The following is a 20,279-nucleotide window of genomic DNA, read 5'->3' on the forward strand; positions in this document are numbered from 1 at the left end:
TGGTTCTAAACAATTTCAGCAATAAGCTTACAAACTATCAGTCCTGATACATATTGACACACAATGTATATTTTCCCTTTTATCTCCCAGAGCCAAATTGGAGCATGGAAGAAAAACTCTCCATAATGAACTCCAGATTTAACAAACGCGTCCTTATTGACATGTTTGTATGGAACGATGACCGGGATTCCAGCAGACACATCATTTATGTAAGACAAAAAAAATTGCAGGGAATTATTTATATGCCAGGATCATAATGGATAGATATTTACTCTGCATACAGATTAGCTTTCCATAAGTCATTGGGTATGCACAACACTGGCAAAATGCATGCAACAGTTCTGTACCCCAAGTAGTAGATTTGTCTCAAAGTAGTGTTAGGAAACATTTTATGGTAGCATAATTTTTGTTTCAGTTAAAGAAATAAAAATCAGTGGACCTTTGCCAATTTACAGCATTTAAGGGTTGTAAATTCCTCCTGTGACTTGCAAAATGATGGTGAGGTTTAATATATAGCAGGAAAACATGTTTTTAAAACATGTAAATAATATTTCAGTTTGTTCATGTATGCTTATGCATGAAGTCCAGCCCGAGTCAAGCAACTTCTCTTCTAAGTTGCTTAAATTTAGTCTTAGATCTCAATGGTTACTGAAAGATTTTCCTTACTAACCCACACTAAGTATCCATCCTGCCCTTATCTAGAAATCCAAAAGTTGTACCTTCCATCTCTGCCCAGTTCCTAGAAAGCTGAAGTTCTTTGATTGTTTGGTAAGGGTGTGCTAGTGTCATCCCAACACTAAAAGGACAGCACATGAGCGTTTCATGTTGCCTTTCAAGGATACCTTTGGACAACACCAATTCCTGTTCATCATTAACTAAAATGTATGATTTCCTTCAGATTGACCAGCCAAGTTTAGGAATGCCATCCAGGGATTACTACTTTAATGGGGGCAACTATCAAAGAGTAAGTATTCCTTGTAATTTATTTACTGTGTGCTACTAAAACAACTTCATTACTTCTCCCTGTGTTTTGGAAAATTCAAATACATGAATCTTCATGCTATGTAACAATCAGAATTAGACCGTGACATTCATTGCTACATTTTCTCCTAATTAATCATGCCAAAATGTTGTAAAGTTTACAAAAGGACTGAACACCTATATAAATATTGAGCCTCCGCAGAATTGGCCAATTCATACAGGTAAGAAGGTTACAGGAAAATAAAATCATCATGTTTTATAGCTTACAATAGTCTCTAATTTTGAAGAACAGGTTCACATTTTCAGTGCAGGTTATCTTGGATTCACTTATATTTTCTTCTAAAGCCACTGGTTGCGGCTGCTATTTTACAAGACACTGAAAAGATGGATAGTATATAGATACGGGAGAAGAATTGTTATACCGGATCATATTTGACCGTACAATACCCCAAAATACATCTTGTTGAACACCAAAATATTCAGAATTTTTCAGACATTCATTCAGGGGAAAAAAAGTAAAAAAATTTAAAAAAAAAGTGTTTTATGTGGAGCAGCAAAAGCTATATTAATGTAACAGATACTCAACTAGTAAGAATCTGCTGCCACTTACTCCCCCCTTTCCTCAAAATTATATGAAAATTGTGAGAGATTGTTTTCTAGCTGCTTTCCTCTGCCAATGCTCAGAGCAAAAGTGTGAGGGTTTCTGTAAATACATAGAAAGCTGTTGCAAACATAGCCAGATAATTTGTCAGTTTCCAAGATGAAAATACTGCTTTAGTACATTTTCTTTTCCTCAATTATGTCATACTAACAAAGAGTATTTGCAGCCTAACATCAAACTGATTTTCCTAACACGAATGGAAGGGAAGAGAGAGACAACAATCAGCATTTTAGAGTCTTTTGTCTAGTGGTTGTAAAGGCGGACGAAAACATCAGCGAGACTAGTTTTCTTCTTATTTCAATGTATTCGACTATATTTCCATGTGCAATATAGTCCTGTGAAGTTTTTATGGGATTGTTTCCACACCTTCCAGACACCTTTATAAACTGCCGAGTTCTGTTAATCGGTCTCGCGATACAAAACAATCTCCACGTAGTTGCACTGGGAACTGCAGATAGCTGCTAGAGCTAGGATTCTGTTCTGCAAGTTTCACCTATACAGCGGCAGTTAGAGTAGAAAAAAAGGGATATTTATGCATCGTTGCATGAAAGTCAGACTTAGATTGACACGTAGGAGGTAGAAAATCAGGTAGAGTACGTAGACGATCCTAAATTAGCAAAAGAAAACCAGTACTGCTTAATACAGTTTTAATTTGAATTTATAAAGAAGAAGGGCTAAGGCTGTGTTTTTAAATCTTACTTAATAAGGAGGAGACACAACCCCTTTCTATTTGCTATTTAACAGCTCACTTCCCACAGACAATGAACCAAACTATGATGACCCAAACTCCCCCTGTGCTTAGTCCAGCATCTTTTGGCAAAACTCCTGCCGAGGCCTGTGGGAGTCTGGCCTGATTAGGGCCTCAGCATTCAGCCTAAAAACACAAATCATCATCATCATCATGATGTAAGTGCCCAGACTCAATTTCACAAGAGTTACTCTATTTATCTGGTTTCCAAGGTCTATGGAGGAAGAAAAGTATGCAAGAAGAATAGGTAGTACGAAGCTTTCCTGTATCAGAGATCAGTGCTCCTTCAGCAGCCAAATATCTTTTCAACGTCCATTCTGAGGCATAAATCGCAGCCGTACCCTCCTATTAGGAATAAAACAAAGGTATCTCTGGGAACCATCCGAGACAGAGCTTTTCTTTCAGACTGTAAAAACAGAGTTTAGAAGATTTATGGTATTACTTCCAGAGAACTTACAGCTTCCAGGTTTACCCTGGTATTTTGGCTAGTTGGGATTGCTGTTCCCAAACTGTAACTCAAAGCACAGAGCTTTCTCTTTGCTCAAGCAGTAATTCTAACTTAGAACGCCAGAGAGCTGGATTGCACAGGGAAGTGGAAAGTGTTGCATTCGCGATGTATTTTGAGACTGGCAACTGCACTGTAAGGTATTCCAGGATGAACTGAGGTCCTAGGTATTACAGTAGTATCTATTATCGTAGGGAAAAAAAAACAACAAAAAAAAAAGGACAAGAAAATGGAGTGGGGAGAGTTACATTGGAGACAAGGGCAGAGGCTGTGACCCCTGGGCCCAACTTTTTTACAGCACTCTGTAAAGTTAAAATAACAAACAGAATGGTTTGCTGAATGAGAAACGATAGACAGCAAACCTTTTCTTCACAACGCTACACACGTGTTCTGTTTCTCGTGTGCAGGTGAGAGAAGCTTACCTGCAGTTCATGATCACTATTGCCAAAATGATCCGGGAAGACAAGAATATGTCTAAAGATGATTCCTTTGTCCGAGAGGAAATGGCAAAGGTTATGGAGCTTGAGACAGAGATTGCAAACGTGAGTACAGAAACAGAGAACTTCTCAGGATGTTGAGGAGGGCAAGGGGAAGAGTCTCGTGCTGTTTTGTGCAGCAGTTTTCAACACAGCAGAAAACCCATGGCCTAGAAGAAAGCAGGGGGAAGAAGACTTGTGCCATGAGCAGCCCAGAAATCAGAGCCTCTGTGTATATAATTATGCCTACTGTACATACTGCTACTGTGTCTGCTCTAGTCCTAGCCATACTTCTTTTTGGAAGCCTCCTAAAGCAGGATAATCTGTCTTCTGCTAAACATACACTATGATAACACCAGGGCTAGCTCCCTTGCATCCTTAGAAGTCTACAGCACCCTAAAAATCTGCAAGACCTTAGTCTTCCATTCTAAAGAGGACAGAGGGAACTGCTTGGCTCAACACATTACTGAAACATTATTGAATGGGGGGGGACTTGAGTTCCTGTACTGAAATTTAGAAAGCAGCACTGGACACCATCGAATGAGCTTTCTTTTCCAAAATAAACTGTTTTATTCACATATTATTTGTATATATGTGCATGTGCATGCATGTAATTTCAGTCATTGACACTTGTGTCAGTTGATTCTAGTAATAACCTTGTGAATGTCTTCAGGCAACTACCCCCGCGGAAGAAAGGCATGATGTAACCTTGTTGTACAACAAAATGACCTTAAAAGAGCTACAGGAACAGTTTGCACTGAATGTAAGTGTTTAATGAGCAGTCTAATACTTTCAGCCTCCTCTTATTACCATGTCAGTTGGAAATGGCCCTGTGAATTTATCAGTGATGCAACAAAGAGAGGTATACAGTAATTCCCATTCTTAATCTTGTCTTCAGAGTCTCGTAAAAAGCATTTTTTAACTGAACAACACTACAACCACATTCATTCCCACAGACTGTAGAAAGTCCAGACAGTTACTAAGGCACTTAAACACCTGGCATTGGTATATGTCTTTCTGTCTGCCTAGGAATTTAACTGGACCTTGTTCATCCAAGGTGTCATGTCTTCAGTAAGTGTTCAGGTTGACCCAGAAGAAGAGGTTGTTGTATATGGCATGCCCTATCTCCAAGAGCTGAAAGCAATTATCTCAAAGTACTCAGCAAGGTAAAGAAACTGGAGAATATCTAAGACAAAAGTCACAGAAGTACTGTGGAAATGTAAATTATTGGGCCCGCTTGGTAGTTCTGCCAAAGCTTCTCTGAGAAAAATGACACCACTTCCCTGTAAAATATGGGTAATGTCTTCTAAGGTCCCAGGGTCCCAAAGTGCTGTGGTCTCACCTGCTCACATGCTTAGAAAAGGTTAAATGGGAAGAAAAAAATACATCACAGGCTCAGCTCTTGTTATACTCTAGAAGGAAAAAAAAAATAAATAAATAAATCCCTGAACAGACATGGTAGTACAGTCCTCAGTCTGGCTGCCACTACAGTTAGCCAGTCCATTGAATAAGAACGGTCACCTGCAGATGCTATGAAACTGATGACTGGCAGCAATCATTTCCTTCCTTATCTCCATGCAAAATTAACAATCCCTCTCTGACTGTCTGCACTAGTGTTGCTTTTTACAGGGGATTAAACTCAGCTTTGCTTTCCCACACAGCACCATCCAGAACTACCTCATTTGGCGACTGGTGATTGATCGAGTCAGCAGCTTGAGTCGGCGTTTCAAGGATGCTCGGGCCAGCTACAGGAAGGTATCTCCTCTCTTCCCTAAAGAGCCCACAGAGCATAGTACTGGAAGAGAGTCCCACAATCACCAAATCAAGTTCTTGTCAACACAAGGGCATTACTATGTCATGTAATCCCCAAACAAACCTAAGAACAGCAAATCACAACAACGGAAACCTTTGTCTTAGGTTAACCTCCTCTTCAGGCAATGATTTAGAAAAAGAGACGCATAGGCAGAATTAACCCTGTGGCATTGTGTTGCAGGCACTTTATGGGACAACACTGGAAGAAGCCCGGTGGAGGGAGTGTGTGAGTTACGTCAACAACAACATGGAGAACGCAGTGGGAGCAATGTATGTCAAGGAGACATTTGCTGGTGAGAGCAAGAGGATGGTAGGTAGTTTACCCTTCGTACTATTGTACAATCCACAATGTCTACAGTGCCCATTCCCCTCCGTCTGATCTCCCAACCTATTTTGTCTGTTAAAGATATCAATCAGCTAAGAGTCAGAAGGCATAAGAACTCATTTATGATGCTCTTTTAAATGCTGAGTACCATGTTTTAGAGCATAGAATTTGGGGACATCATCTTTCAGTTGGAAGCTTTTCATCCCCCCCCTTAGCAGTGCCTGGGAAAGATAGCATGTAAATGATTAATTTCTTGCTGCCTCTCTTTTAGGTCCAAGATTTAATAGATAAGATTCGTGAAGTGTTCGTTGAGACTTTAGATGAGTTACAGTGGATGGATGAGGCATCTAAAAAGAAAGCTCGTGAAAAGGTCAGAGTTAACAAGGAACTTCAGTATTCCGTCATGGATATGAAATCTTTGGAATTCTGTAGCATCACTTTACAAAGCTCCTTTACAAATGAGAGAAAAAAATTTTAATGTTCACTATCCTGTTATCCGCTATCCTATTACATTGTCCTTTTCTTTTTAGTCTTTTGTTAGCTCACATACATTTTTATTTCCTTTAATAAGTCTTGTGAACCATGTTATAAAAGAGAAGATGGCACCAAAGGCATCAACTAGAATATGACAACTGAATACAACGCAATCCTCCAAGGAAAACTTTTCAAGCTTTTCACTGACTTTGGGACTATCAGCACTGTTCCAATAGCGGGGGGTGGGGTGGGGATGGGAAGGGGCAGGGGGGGCAGCATGGAGTGAGGGTTAACCCCAAACCCTGTCAGACGGTGCTGTAGGGTCTGCAAGTCTACCATAGTGGCTGGACACAGGAGATGAGAGGAAGACTGTGTTCTCCATATTTTTTTAAAAAATGTAAAAAAGTCTCAGTAGGGTGCATTTGAACAAGGTCTTTAAATATTTGCATCCAGTTTCTCACAAATAGGTGGGCAATAGCAATAAAGAATTTGAACTATTATATGTATTGAAACTTTTTAAAAAAAAACCCACACCAACAAAAACCATAATTACGAGAAAACATTAAACTCTCTTCTTCTAGGCAATGGCAATTAAAGAACAAATTGGCTATCCAGATTATATTTTGGAAGATCAGAATGAAAAACTAGATCAGGAATACGCCAATGTAAGTATGCTGTGCATACTTCAATATAAGAGCCTACGCTTATTTTCTTGCCACTTGCAATACTTATACCTGTGTAACTGTCACTTCCAAGTGACTGGACAGCATACAAAATTGATTGTGTTGAACATTTTAATAAATAGTTAGCTCTTTGCATGCATTTATTAAGTGATACCTTGCAATCAAAGCATTTTTTAGAAGATACATTAAGTGGTATGAGGAATTCCTCTTTCCGCACAGCTTACCAATATACTTGGATATCTGTTTTAGTTAAACTTCAGTGAACACAATTACTTCGAAAACATTCTGGAGAACCTGAGAGCTGGAGCCCAAAAGAGCTTGAAAAAACTTCGAGAGAGAGTTGATCAAGATATGTAAGTTTCCAGACTGCATGCTATCTAAATTCTGAAAGAATGGTTATCATGTCTAAGTCATGTGCTGTGGATAGCCAAAGATGCTTATGTCTGAGATCGTGTAAGTTATTTCCTGGAATTAAACATGTAGTTGCTTCTTGCGGTAGGAATTCATCCAGTTCTCTTGGAATCTCTAATCCTTCATCAGGCTGCTTCACATTCAGATATTATATTGAAACTACTTAACACAAAAGCAGTGACAGATGTTTCTGACAACTCAGCAAGGAGCAGATGAGATAAACAATATCAAGGGAACTTCTGAAAATTTATATTCAGGGGAAAAAAGCTTAACATATTCTGGCCAGAATTCTGCTGAAAATATGCCCAATCTTGGGGAAGTTGAGCACCAGATCAAGTTTATGCCTGTTTCCAGTCGATTACTTCATACTGCACCTAGTAAAGTATAAATGTAATTTTCAAGAACTTCCTGTCATAGGTGCAGGTTTGGTGGCTTCATGATCCCTTCTTTGACTCCACGAACACATCCTGAGAAAGTCTCAGGTCTTAACCTGTATTGCCCTGGCTGTTACCTCACGGTTCTCCACTCCTAGGCAAATCCTCAGCTAGTGCTAGTCTTAAAAACAAGCAAATAAAAGTGCCACGTTCAGAAATTGTTACTAACAGCTCCAAGGTGAGCAGCTGGCATCACTAACCAGTAAGAAGCAGCATCACCAGGACGACCCTTCCAGTCCTTCAAGTGCAGTTGAGTTCCTGCCAAGTCCATGACATGGATACATCCCAGAAGTCCTGGCTTGCATGTTCAGCAACAAATGCCTTGGAATATGACCTGATTTCCAGAGCTATAAGCTAGCCAATCGGAACTTTTAATAGTCCAGTTAGTTGCCTGAGCTGGACGCCTCCAGCACAGCTAACTGGCAAAGCTACTGCTGAATACCTCAGTGACAGGTACACTGTAAAGGGAGGCAGAAGTAAGAAAGCCAACGCCAACTCGATGTGTTGTTCACTAGTAGGCTTCCAGCCTGTGTGAGGCTGGAAGAGAATGTCTCAAGACAAAGGAAAGTAGATTTCAATAACAATTTCAAACACCTCTTTATAAAACATAAAATAACACAGAGTTATTAATAAGCAAGCAACCGAAAGCTCTCCAAAGGGAAGCATTAGTCAAGTTGTTGCAAAGACTATTCATTTTTTCCATCCCTCTTCCTGAGAAGTGGTTTTAACTCAAAATGCGAGCACACAATGAATACACTTAGAAACCTCCAGTCAATTATTGATGAATAATTCACCAATGGTGTTTTCTGATCAGTCAGATAAATAACAGAGCATTTTTTCTGATTCCTCATTTCTTGAGGTGCTCTTTATAGCAAAAATTCTTGCACAGGATTAGTGTTCTTAATCCACAAACTGTGTTATAGATCACTGCCGCCTTTTACGGTCTGTCTACAGAGAGAGATGGTAGCCCTTTAGCCAAAATTCCCAATACCTCTGCTCATTCTAGGTGTGGTGTAAAGCACATTTGTGGGAACCTGTTCATGGATTCATGAATTAGGCCTTCTTGGCCTGGTAGTTTGAGGATATATGAAATACCAATAACTTGCACTTTTTCCATGTACTCCCTCTCTATGGATGTGTTACACACAGGTTAGCAGCAATATCAGCACAACTCACTTCTACCACTTATTCCTGTTCCCAGGCTGTGATCAGTAGACCTCTCTATTCTGTTAGTCCACAATAACCAAGTTCTCAAAAACTGAAAGTCATAGACATGTGCCATATTTCTTATGCAGGAAATTTGATTCCATTCCACAGCAGCCCACAAGTGGTTATGTCAAAATAATAGCAGATACAGCACCTAGGGCATCACAAGATGCTATAAGGACAAGAGATGTGGGAAGAAGAATATCTTAGGCTGATGCTGCTGAATCCTTATCGTGAGTTCATGGCTTCAGACAGTTACTGCATGGTTCGTTAGAGCAGGCTGACTAGAAGTGTATGTCAGAGGGAGAAGAGAAGGGGAGGAGAAAGAAAAATACAAAGTTGTCATGGTATTGAAGAGAGTTTCCAAAAGTAGCCTACTTAAAAATTACTTCTCAAAGTTAACACTCGTTATCTATGAAATACTGGACTCCAAATGCAGACATTTAAAACTGAATAATCACAGTCAGATATATAATTTTTCATCAGACAAGTTTGGTCTTAACTTCCTATGCCTTCTGCTGCTCAAAGTGTCCTTTAAATGCTAATTCTTTTGAATGTAAACTATTTGTTTCTTCTCAAGCTCAGAGAGCGTTAAGATGAGCTGGTAAACAGTTACCATATTCTACCCCAATGTGGCTCTCCAACATTCAAGAGCAAAAGCATTCCTCACTTTAACTTGGCATTGTTTTGGATGAAAGGTACCCGTAAATGAGACCCTAGTTATCTCCTGGTATTAGTATTTCTTTACAGCTGTGTTCAATGGCACCCTTTTTCCCTACCTCAATCCTTTCCTTATATGTAGCCTGTGATTTTTTAACAATAATAAATCAACAAAAAGAATGTCTTAAAAAAACCCAAATCATATGACTAACTTTGTGTGCAACATTTATTTTTAGATGGATAATCGGAGCAGCAGTGGTCAATGCATTCTATTCCCCCAATCGGAACCAGATCGGTAGGTTTACAACAGTTTTAAACTACTGCATGGAACTAATTAATAATTTTTTGCGCCACAAAAGGGTGTAAGTCTGCTATTCAGAGGCAAACTTGCCTGTTCCTTTATGGAAATTCTGGGCAAGGTAGACAGGCTGTTCATTTCAAGCAGTTGCTTTGTTGATGAATATTCAGCTTCCCTCCCTGACTTGGCAGGCATAGTTTATATACTGCAACTGGAACAGCCTTATGTTTGAAAGCCTGAGATAGTAACTGCTACTATATGAGTGCCAGCTTCATATAGCGAGACCAGAGAATGCTTGTACTCATGTTTCCACATCCCTGACAAACATATGGACAGCTCTCCAGTTTGCTATCTGTACAGGTGAGACTGAAATTATATTGGTAAGAGGCACACCAGACTAAAAAAACTGCCTCTGCTCACAGAATGTCAGATTGGCGAGTTTTTGCAGAGTTGCTAGGTTGACCTTTCTTGTTCTTCACAGAAGAAGATCTTCAGACTTAAGACATAGTGACCCTGTCTGGCTCACCATGCTCCCTGATCTCTGAGCTGGTGCAGGCGGCCAGAAGTTCAGGTTAGGCCTGCAGATGCTGTAGAGTCTATACTGAATTCTAAGCACCCCAAACAGGAGAGGAACCAAGTAATTTCTACTAAGTAGTGCTTATTCAAATTCCCAGTCTGCCAGGAAGATCTGCTATCCAAGTACTGCCAAATACCGTAAGAGGAAAAATCCATGGTTTTTTTAGACCAGACAGTAACTGTACCCTGCTCACAAGGCAAAGGCCAGGAAAACAACCCAACCAACCAACCATCACAAAGGAAAGCTAATTGCTAAAAGCAGAAACATCCAAAGTGCTCAGAATTTAGCCTCCTAGCCTCATCAAAAAGAACTATTTTTCATCTGTGTAGCTTCCACTTACCTCTGTATTGTAGGGACAGTAAAAGCTGTGATCAGTCCTTCAGGCATAGCAGGGTACTCCTTTAGCTTGCTAGCATGGACCACCTTGAAGCTGTTCTTGTAGTCAAGCTCAGGCTCCCTGTATATCCACAGCAGTTTTATGCTGATTGTAATCAGCTGTGAGCCAGCTGTCCGGGCAGGGAACTCGGGTCTTAAAGAAGACTGGTTCCTCTACAACTTTGCCTTTATAAGTAATATGGAAGTAACTGGTTTTAAGCAACTTGAATATGCAAGCCAAAAATCCAAGCACAGCTACACACAATAGTGTAGGCATCAGTTAAATCCTGTTTCTTCCTGTCTGTAGTTTGAGGAAAATAATTTTCCACACTACTTCCAGCTTCCTGCTTCTGTCTTACTGCAGTCTTACATATTCCTCCTCAAAACTGTATGGATAAAACCTTCTATATAGTCAAAAAGTTTTTTTTATCTAAATGAAATATTTGCTATATAATTTCAATATCTCACTTCTTAGAGTATCTTATTAGAATGAATTGCTTGCAGTCTTAATTCCTCTAGAAGCATATAGGCTTTTCATCTTACGTACACGGGATGAGACTAAATCCCATTGATTCTATCTAAGGTTTCTGCCAGTAGACTGAAGAAGGGTAGACCTCCTACTGCCTCCCACCCCAGACTGGCATCCGAGTTGCACGTGGTGGTCTGTAGGAATTACTGTTGTGCACGTTTTGCACACCAAGTATTGTTGGCAATCAGCGTATGGTTGATAACCTTTCTTTCACAAAAAGAAAGCAATAAAACATCCACTAGTTCCCCTATAAAATGGCTCTAAAACACAAACTGTACCTATCTCCAAAAGGCAGTTACTGAACATTTTGTTCTTGACTTACACCAGCATACATTATGGACCAAATTAGGCTAAAGTTGAAATGTAAATGATGCTTGGTTCTCAAACAAGGAGATATTGTTGTTGCAGATGTGCCAAATTAAACCTTTATTAACTTGTCATTTTCCATTTATCAAGAGAGAAACAATTTCACACTAGGAGGCATGATGTTGTTTCTAATAATATTTTATGTTCCCTCCTCATCCTTAAACCAAGCAAACAATTTGTCTGCAAAGTATGCAAAAATAAAGCTACCTTACAGTATCTCCCTTTCTCTTCCTCTCTTTGCAGTTTTTCCTGCTGGGATTCTACAGCCTCCCTTCTTCAGCAAACACCAACCACAAGCCCTGAACTTTGGAGGGATCGGGATGGTTATTGGGCATGAAATTACCCATGGGTTTGATGACAATGGTGAGAAGATAACTGAGAAAATATTATTCTTTCAGTTGCACTCATTACACTGTAAGAAATTAAAGTTACACACTGCTGTGACTGAAGTACCCATGTAGACACGATCACATATCCACCAAGTCACGATCTGGGAGCAATACAAGCACAGTATTCACATTGTGTTGAATGTTTTGCAGTGAATGTTTCATGAACTAAGCAGGTCACACAAGAAGTAAGCAGACATTAAAAATAAATTGAGTCAATGACAATTCTCAGGAAAAGCTGTTACTTTTACAGCATCATCAGATTGGAAATACAATGCAACCAGATATACTGGCTCCTAAAGTAAAATGAAATCTGTGAATTACATTCTTGGGACAGAAGAGCTGTCCCTAGTGTCTTGAAATCACAGGAGACTTTTTTTTTTTTCAGTGCAAACATTTGAAATAAATTTACTTTATTCTCTTTAGCATTTACATAATGCTATGTAAAATAGTTTTGGGCAAAAACTCACTTCCGATACCATAAGCCAGTAATTTCTTATACGTGGGTTTTCCTCAATATGTTTTTTTCATGTTAATTAAGCTTCTGCAGATTACACATAAGCACACAATATAGCCTCAGAAATCTAGATCTATAGCAAAGAAAAAGCATGCTCTAGCCAGAGATCTGAGAACACAAACACCAGAACTGCAATTCAAGCTTTCTCCTGCTGTGGCAAAATAATTAATTCTCTATGAACCTCAGCTGTCACATGGACACACAGAAAAAGCACCATAGATACCTCAAAGGTGGTGGAAAGTTTTGTTACATGATGTCTGTGTAATCCAATTTGAAATAAAACTAGGCCTTACTCCTATAACTGAAGTCAGGGCTGCTGACTGAACAGGAAATCACGGAATAAGGGAGATGAAAGGACCCCAACTGATCTTGTCCATTCCCTTGTGCCCAAGCAGAATCAACCGTGCCAAAACCATTTCTGATAAATCTCTGTAGCACAGACCATCAAAACCAAAGGAGGAAAGAGGGGAGGAAGTACAGCTCTAACATTAAAAAGAAACAGGTGCTACACTGGAAGGACAGTTGCTCTAACACATTCTCACTCAAAACTTTCCTATTTTCTTGGATTTTCATTCAGGTAGGAATTTTGACAAAGATGGAAATATGTTTGACTGGTGGAGCAATTTCTCAGCTATGCATTTCAAGAAGCAGTCTTGTTGTATGGTTTATCAGTATGGGAACTACACATGGGAGCTCGCTGGAGGACAAAATGTAAGTAAAAACAACCATTTCCACACCACTGGGTTTTTATACAGAAAAATGATGACTGTAAATGGAGAATCTCTGCAGACGATAAGCATAAACCCCCACATAACTACAGGCTAATTGTTCTGGGAATAAGATACAAGGGTTGTTTCTCGTCAATTGGGGATACTAGTGTCACCTCGAAAACTAGCAATATCTGTGTGCAATTGGGTTAATGGTGAACCGGGCCCACGTGTGCTTTTGCTACCAGACCTATGAGGTGTTTTTTGCAAGGGGGGGCAGAAATCTGGTGTTTGCTGCTGTATTTTGTCACTCCTGCTAGCCTATGTTCTGCCCAGCAGCCCATATTCTGTTCATGTTATATTTGTATATATTCTCTCTATTCTAATCTACAGCTTTTACCCTATTAATTTTTTATTTTCATTCTCTTCTTCCTTTGCCCTAGCACAAAGTCACTGCTTCCATCGGTTCAAGACATGACCGTCTATCCGTGATGTATGACTGTGCTTCAGCTTGTGGTTCTTAGGGTTGCTAATGTTACTGACTATAGAGTGAATGAATGATTATTATTTTTACAGGTCAGTGGAATAAGCACATTAGGAGAAAATATTGCAGATAACGGAGGAGTCCGACAGGCTTATAAGGTACCTTTCAAATATACTCTGAGTTAACTTTACCCCTGGGATTCAGCAATGGGGCTACCTATTCTGTCAGAAAAAAATTGACAATTACCATGTTGTTACCATATTCAAAAACTTAAAGCCTCAATTATATATCTAGAAGCTTATGTGCCTGTAGATCCTATCACAGTATGGGATTACTGGCATTCTTGCACCCAGGAGAAGACCACCTAATTCTCCTAGCTATACTTTGATGTACTGCAGTGCTTCCCCTGCATACTTCTGTCTCAGGCAAACAAGGGCAACGTTCCTAAATAGGCACTGTATTAGCCAGGAAAAAGGTAAAATGCCCCCCTTTTTCTAAGCCCTTAATTTTTAAAATGGCAGCTGGAACTTCAAACAGCTTGTCACATGGCAACAGAGCACTAATTTCTTGGCAACCCATTTTGGTGATGATATAAAGCAGAGCAACTGTTTTTCCCAAGTTTATTTCTCTCACGCTTTTCATCTTTGATCTCAAAAGTGACATGTCAGGTAGGACGTGAAAAGAATAGATGGAAATACCATCTCTTTCCCAGGAGGGACACAGATCACATCTACCAGAATACCTGTCTCTAAAAGCCTAGGTCCTTTTGTTGCTTTCTTTATGTGTTTTATAAGCTTTAGGAAAATAACACAAAGAAGTCCCTCCTACCCTGCTGCTATTTATTTTCCATGCAGCTAGAAAGCAGAACAAAAATGCAAGGATTGATAATCTCAGATCTGCCTGCCTCTCTCCAAGGTGAAAGGTTGCTTCAACCAGTCAGCTATTTTCAAAACAAGAGAAATACGACTGATACCTCAGAGCACTACCTCCGTGCTGCAGCTGAAAAACTATTTTGTTCAGCATGTTTTTTTCTGTTATAAACACTATTGCGTATCACCTTCTCTCTCCTGCTCTACCAGTGGAAGTCAGCTTCCAGACTCAGGGAAGTCCAGTCAGTATCTTTAATCTTCCAGGTTTACAAACCATTGTTAAGAATAGGAACATAGCAGTTATCTGTACAAAGGCTCTTTCCATGTGGACCTCAGGTGTGAGCATGGAATGTTCTTTTCTATGAATAATCCTAACAGATGTCATGGTAAAACTTTTTATCTCTGCTGTTTTGAGTATTGCAACAGTTATGGGTGTTTATTGAAAAACATCCTGAATTTTCAGAAATATAACTGACAATTCTGACTCTGAGGGATACTATTAAAATGAATTACTCTAATAAAATGAATATGTACTTGGTTCTAAAAGCTATTACAGATGTGGAAGAGTAGTGTAGTATGACATAAACTGCCTGCATACAGAATCCTCTGATGTTGTGGTGCTGAATGTATTTTCACCCTCAGCTCTACCTTCTATGTTCTTTGGGACTAATCTCAGCAACTAAGAGGATAAGGTAATAGAACGTTGGAAGTTACCCAGCATGAGGACACATTAACTTGTCTCCATTATGTCAATATACCTAAAAAAAGAAAATTGGCCAATTAATGTGTAATAATAACAGGTAATGGATTTAACATTGAGCAAGGTTATTATCTGCTATTTTATGAGCAGTCACCTGAAGAGATAAAAATCATCACCACAGAACTGTGGGGAAGACTTAACACTTCATTTCCAGATACAAAATCCTATAGAAAAAGTCAGCGAAAGCAGATGATTTTACTTCAAAACTGCAGTCATGGGCATTCAGTCCCCATAGCATTTAATATATATCACCAGCTAAACTTAAACATAGTATTTAGCAGTTACACTTTGTCACGCTTGCTTGCTGAGACACAATAGCAAACTATTGTTTGCTATTCTTCATGTTGCTGAAGAAATTCAGAATAGATTTTCAAGTGACTCCATAAAGAACACATATAGCTTCCTGCAGTGAAGGTCAACTGGCCAACAATAACTACTACTCTAAAATTCCACTTCCATATAACAGTTTGGTATTTTTTCATATTTTATAGCAGTTTTCAGTTCAGAGATTACTGTACTTAAGAAGCTGAACGCAGATTATCTTTGTGTTTCTTTTTTTTGCTAGAAAAGGCAACAGAGTACTTCTGATGACAGCTTTTTCATAAAATTAGCTGTATTTATTACTTGTATTAGAAAGACAAAAACTACAAAAATACAGAAGGGAAGACATGTTGGGTTCATATACATTATGACTAAAATCTCTCACCCCAAAATAACATTCAAGATACCCATCATGCCCAAACAGGCCATCCTGCTACTTCTTTGAATTGAATCTACGATCATTTCTAGGCCTACTTAAAATGGCTGGAACGGGAAGGGAAGGAACCAAAGTTGCCTGGACTGAATCTATCCCACAAACAGCTTTTCTTCCTCAACTTTGCCCAGGTAAGAACACTTAAGATGCAGCCACTACATGTTGCAAGAAAGTATAAATTATGTTTTCGTAAAGGTCAGAGAGAAAATCAGTGCCAAGCTCCACTTGGACAGTGACTCACCATTGACTGCACTCATCAAAAGCCTCTCAAGACAGATGTGAAAAAGACAGTTTAGTGATCAGAGGAAAGAGTTTTCAGTAACTTTTCTGAGGGCACTACTGAAACCTGCTGGAGTGAGGATATAGAGAAACAAAAAGGCATGTCAGACAACAACTTAGGGGGGACAACAACTTCCAAGAGCTTGCCATTTCATGTAAATATTGGTTCCACTAACGTTTATGAGAAAATTCCTTTTGCTTTCGATACAGACAGGGTTTCATCCATTTTTTAACATGTGCTGGAGCAAACTGAATGCCTGAGAAATACCAAGCCAGCAGCCCTGAAATAGGAATACATATTCAATCACAGATGTTGCTTATTTTCCTCTATACCACTTTATTACAATGCAGAAACAATTCCATTCGCTGAGCTGAATATCACCTTTCAGGCTGGATAAGAAACTCCCATATGTTTACACTCTTAGAGTAACAAATATTTAACAGTAGGTCAAATATTTGACAGTACGCCAACACACTTAATGTTGTGCCTCAGACTCTCAGACTTCAGCTCATCTGTTTGAGGAAACACATGGGTGAAACCAAGAGCTAATATATCTATCCCAAAGGATCAGATCTCAATCCAAGAAATCGATAAACAAAAACTAATTAGTAAATAATTGTATCTATTCTGCCTCCTCTATAAAATGTACTCCAACTATATTGTAACAAATTGGGATGGCTCTTAGGAAAAACTTTGAAAATAGAAGGTCCCCAAACCGAATTCCCATTAATACTGACCCACTAATTATTAATCCTTCTTGTTTAGGTTTGGTGTGGTTCCTACAGACCAGAATATGCTATCCAGTCAATAAAGACAGATGTTCACAGCCCTCTGAAATACAGGTGGGTTTTTCTAACTGATTTACTAATTGCTAAGTTACTTGGTTCTACCCATTGCACCAATACGGCACAAAAGGAGAGAGTGGCTTATTGCTAGCAGCTATGTTCTAACAGACAAGATAAATCTAGACTAACTTCCAGAATTTCTCCCATAGCTTGTGGGACAGTGCTGAAGAATACGTTACTTGGCCTGGTGAATTTACCAATCTATAGAGGACAGACCAGAACCCAGACCGACTCTGTTTGTTCTGGCATTTCATTAGTCATATTAGCTATTTTTTTCTTGCATAAAGTATCCCGTACTCTGAGACTGTAATTGAGTTATAAGACTCTAAATCACTTTATGGACATGGCTTTCTGTTTTCCAGAGCAACAATCTCCATGCACTGTATCCATGTAAATAAGTTCCTTCTCTTTGTCTAGGGTGATGGGATCTTTGCAGAACTTTGAAGCATTCTCAGAGGTGTTCCACTGTAAAAAAGGCACAGCCATGCATCCTGCAGAGAAATGCAGAGTGTGGTAACCAAAAAAGAACACTGGCGAGAATGACACAAACTCTGGTAACACAACGAACAGTTCTTGCCAATGATGTGCCTGACGTCCTCCCATCCAGTCACAGCCAAGGCTAATGGTGCAGCTACTGCAGTGAGAATCAAGGCAACTACGGCACTCGAGCTCTTACAGTTCCACTGGGAAGTACACAGGTATCTCAGTGACTGACGGGCTCTGCTGAAAGCCACAGTATGCTCCAGAACAGAAACGACTGTTTCGAATGACATCCTGACTGTTATTAAGATACCACATCAGGGTTACAAAGACTAATTCTTAAATAAAAAAACAAAACCAACAAACAACTATACATCTATTTTTCAGAAAGGAATAATAATTTTAATATGTCTTACAAGGACACCTTCTGAGACTCAGCAAACCTGTTTGAGATGTTTCACTAAACTGTTTTCCAGTATTCTGATTCAGTTGCTGGTGCATTCTTCCCAAATTCAGGTTAGAGCTAGTTTAAAGTCTCATGCTGTCTGTATACTTGCACTTTGATTACTGCTTGTTGTAAGAGATTGCTATTTGTCTTGATATGTTACAAAGTGAGCTGTACGTTAAGATGCCTGTCAGCTGCTAACTTAATGCAAAGCGGCACTCTCCTACTGCACTTCAGTTCCTCTGCTCCAAAGAATAACTGTAACGCGACCTTAAATTGAGCTGTTACTAGACAGATCACATCTTTAGGAGTACAAATTCTGTTGTTCTGGTTAAAATTACAGGGTCCCTCCCTTCAGAGATATATTTAAAATGACGCTTATTCTTGTAGAAAGTATATAAAATACTTTTTGCCAAATAGCAAACATGTATCCATGGAAACAATTAAGCTGTTTTTAATCCTGTGCCTTTTCATTTTGCCATAGGCTTTCAGTATTTACACTTGAAAATGTAACAAGTATTAATTTTTAATAAAAAAAATAATCATGGTAGCCAATTCAGCAAGCATTTTACTATAAAGAGTTTTGGGTGGCTTTCCTCAGTAAGCATTCTAATATGATGATAATATTTTAAACTGCCAACACTTAATAGTGAATTTTAAATACTCTTCCAGCAAATGCTTTTCTTTCTAGCACAGAAAACACTGGAAAGCAAGATAGTTACTACTAGTGCTTAGCTTACAAAGTGCCAAATCATACTATTCATTTGCTTCACAGATTTCATGCACACCAGTACCAAAAGGTTTGATTATCTAAACAACAGGGAAGGAAATGAAAATCACTTTACAGAAGCAGCTTTGCCATAAGAGATGACCCACTGAATTATTCTGGCCATTTGACAGTAAGGGCTGGTTAAACCACTGAATAAAAACCTCCCGATTTTTGCATGAATTTTACCTGCAGAAGTGAAATCGGTCTACAGATAAATTGCCGCTTTTACTGTAACTGAGAATGTATAGTTCAATTACATTTTATTTCTATCTTAAAAGTAATCTTGGAAGATAACTTACTCAGAGAATCAGCACTACCTCAGGGATTAACCACTCTTCTATGCCCTTCAACATTTGAGAGTTAAGTACAGAAGGGAGAATAAGCAATAAGGGAGTTTAGTTGCAAGTTTATTTATTTAATCTCTCTTCAAAAGACTAAGATCAGACTGTTTAGCATCCACCAATAGAGTTGCCTACTGCAAACAAATATTACAGAAAGCATAGAATTTGGCTTTCAACACAGTTAATAGTAATAAAAAAAGTGTTTCACATCTAATTCTTTTCTATGCTGCACCTCAGATGACTCTATATACAGACCTCTTCAGGGGAATGCAACCTGAATTACACTTTGGGTTTGTGTTTATTTCAGCTATGTCTATTACCTGAGGAGAACTGCACTTGACCACATTAATTCTAACAAAGATCCTGATTCAAGGCAGATTAAGTGGGAGGAAAGGATATTTTTTTCAGGTGGGAATTGTTGCATTTATATACGTAAGTGCCTGAAAACCTAAGGATTGACCCACACTAAAAACCAACAGACAAAAATGGTGAATAGGAGAGTGCACTAAACAAGCTCCGAGAGCCCTTTTAAAAAAAAAAAAGTTACGGTATTCCACACTAGGATTAAGCTCCCCTTTAAGCAACTTAAAAGCTGTTAAAGGAAACCTGGAGGTACAGAACCTAGCATGTTCGTGCCCTGCTCATGCCTCCGTACAGTTTGAAGTGCTTCAGATGTTAAAACTTTCGGTCCTGCTGAGACACATAACGAGATGTGTATTTCCTGTTAGACAGTCGGATAAGGCACTGTGTGTTCCTGATACCTTACCTCAGAGCTGGCTTACTTTAGAATATTCACAGTACTATTTACTACACTTAATGCTTGTCTGTTCTGGTAAGTTCCAGTTCTCTCTGATACTGAACAACAAAACCTTTTGAAGTCAGACTTAATAATGCTAATGCTACTAAAACACAACAGAAGCAATGTCATATAATATCATAGTAAATCATCCATGCGACTTAAAGATTAACAAAGAGAATACAAGTTAAAGCTAGGAGAGCTTTTATCTCTCTGTTAGGAGATAACACAGACTCTGTAGAACACAGATGGACAGTAACTAAGTTAGACATGAACCAAGGTTCAACTCGAACTATGACTAACCATGAGCTTTTGGCTCCATCCA

The 20,279-nt window shown here is 39.0% G+C and overlaps 1 protein-coding gene across 1 annotated transcript; it reads left to right on the forward strand.

Moving 5' to 3' along the window:
- Window positions 1-90: 90 nt before the first annotated feature.
- Window positions 91-17,640, forward strand: MMEL1 (membrane metallo-endopeptidase-like 1; the record flags this gene model as incomplete). Its single annotated transcript, XM_009703085.1, has 17 exons — window positions 91-209; window positions 899-964; window positions 3,303-3,437; window positions 4,045-4,134; window positions 4,401-4,537; window positions 5,033-5,126; window positions 5,365-5,493; window positions 5,780-5,878; window positions 6,564-6,647; window positions 6,915-7,018; window positions 9,613-9,671; window positions 11,765-11,884; window positions 13,002-13,135; window positions 13,708-13,773; window positions 16,034-16,129; window positions 17,044-17,120; window positions 17,541-17,640. Coding segments are annotated over 17 exons (1,709 nt in total), but the record flags the coding sequence as incomplete, so codon positions are not given.
- Window positions 17,641-20,279: the final 2,639 nt, after the last annotated feature.

The sequence above is a fragment of the Cariama cristata genome, unplaced genomic scaffold (genome assembly GCF_000690535.1).
Source record: "Cariama cristata isolate BGI_N322 unplaced genomic scaffold, ASM69053v1 scaffold25436, whole genome shotgun sequence".
In the NCBI taxonomy this organism is placed as follows: domain Eukaryota; kingdom Metazoa; phylum Chordata; class Aves; order Cariamiformes; family Cariamidae; genus Cariama; species Cariama cristata.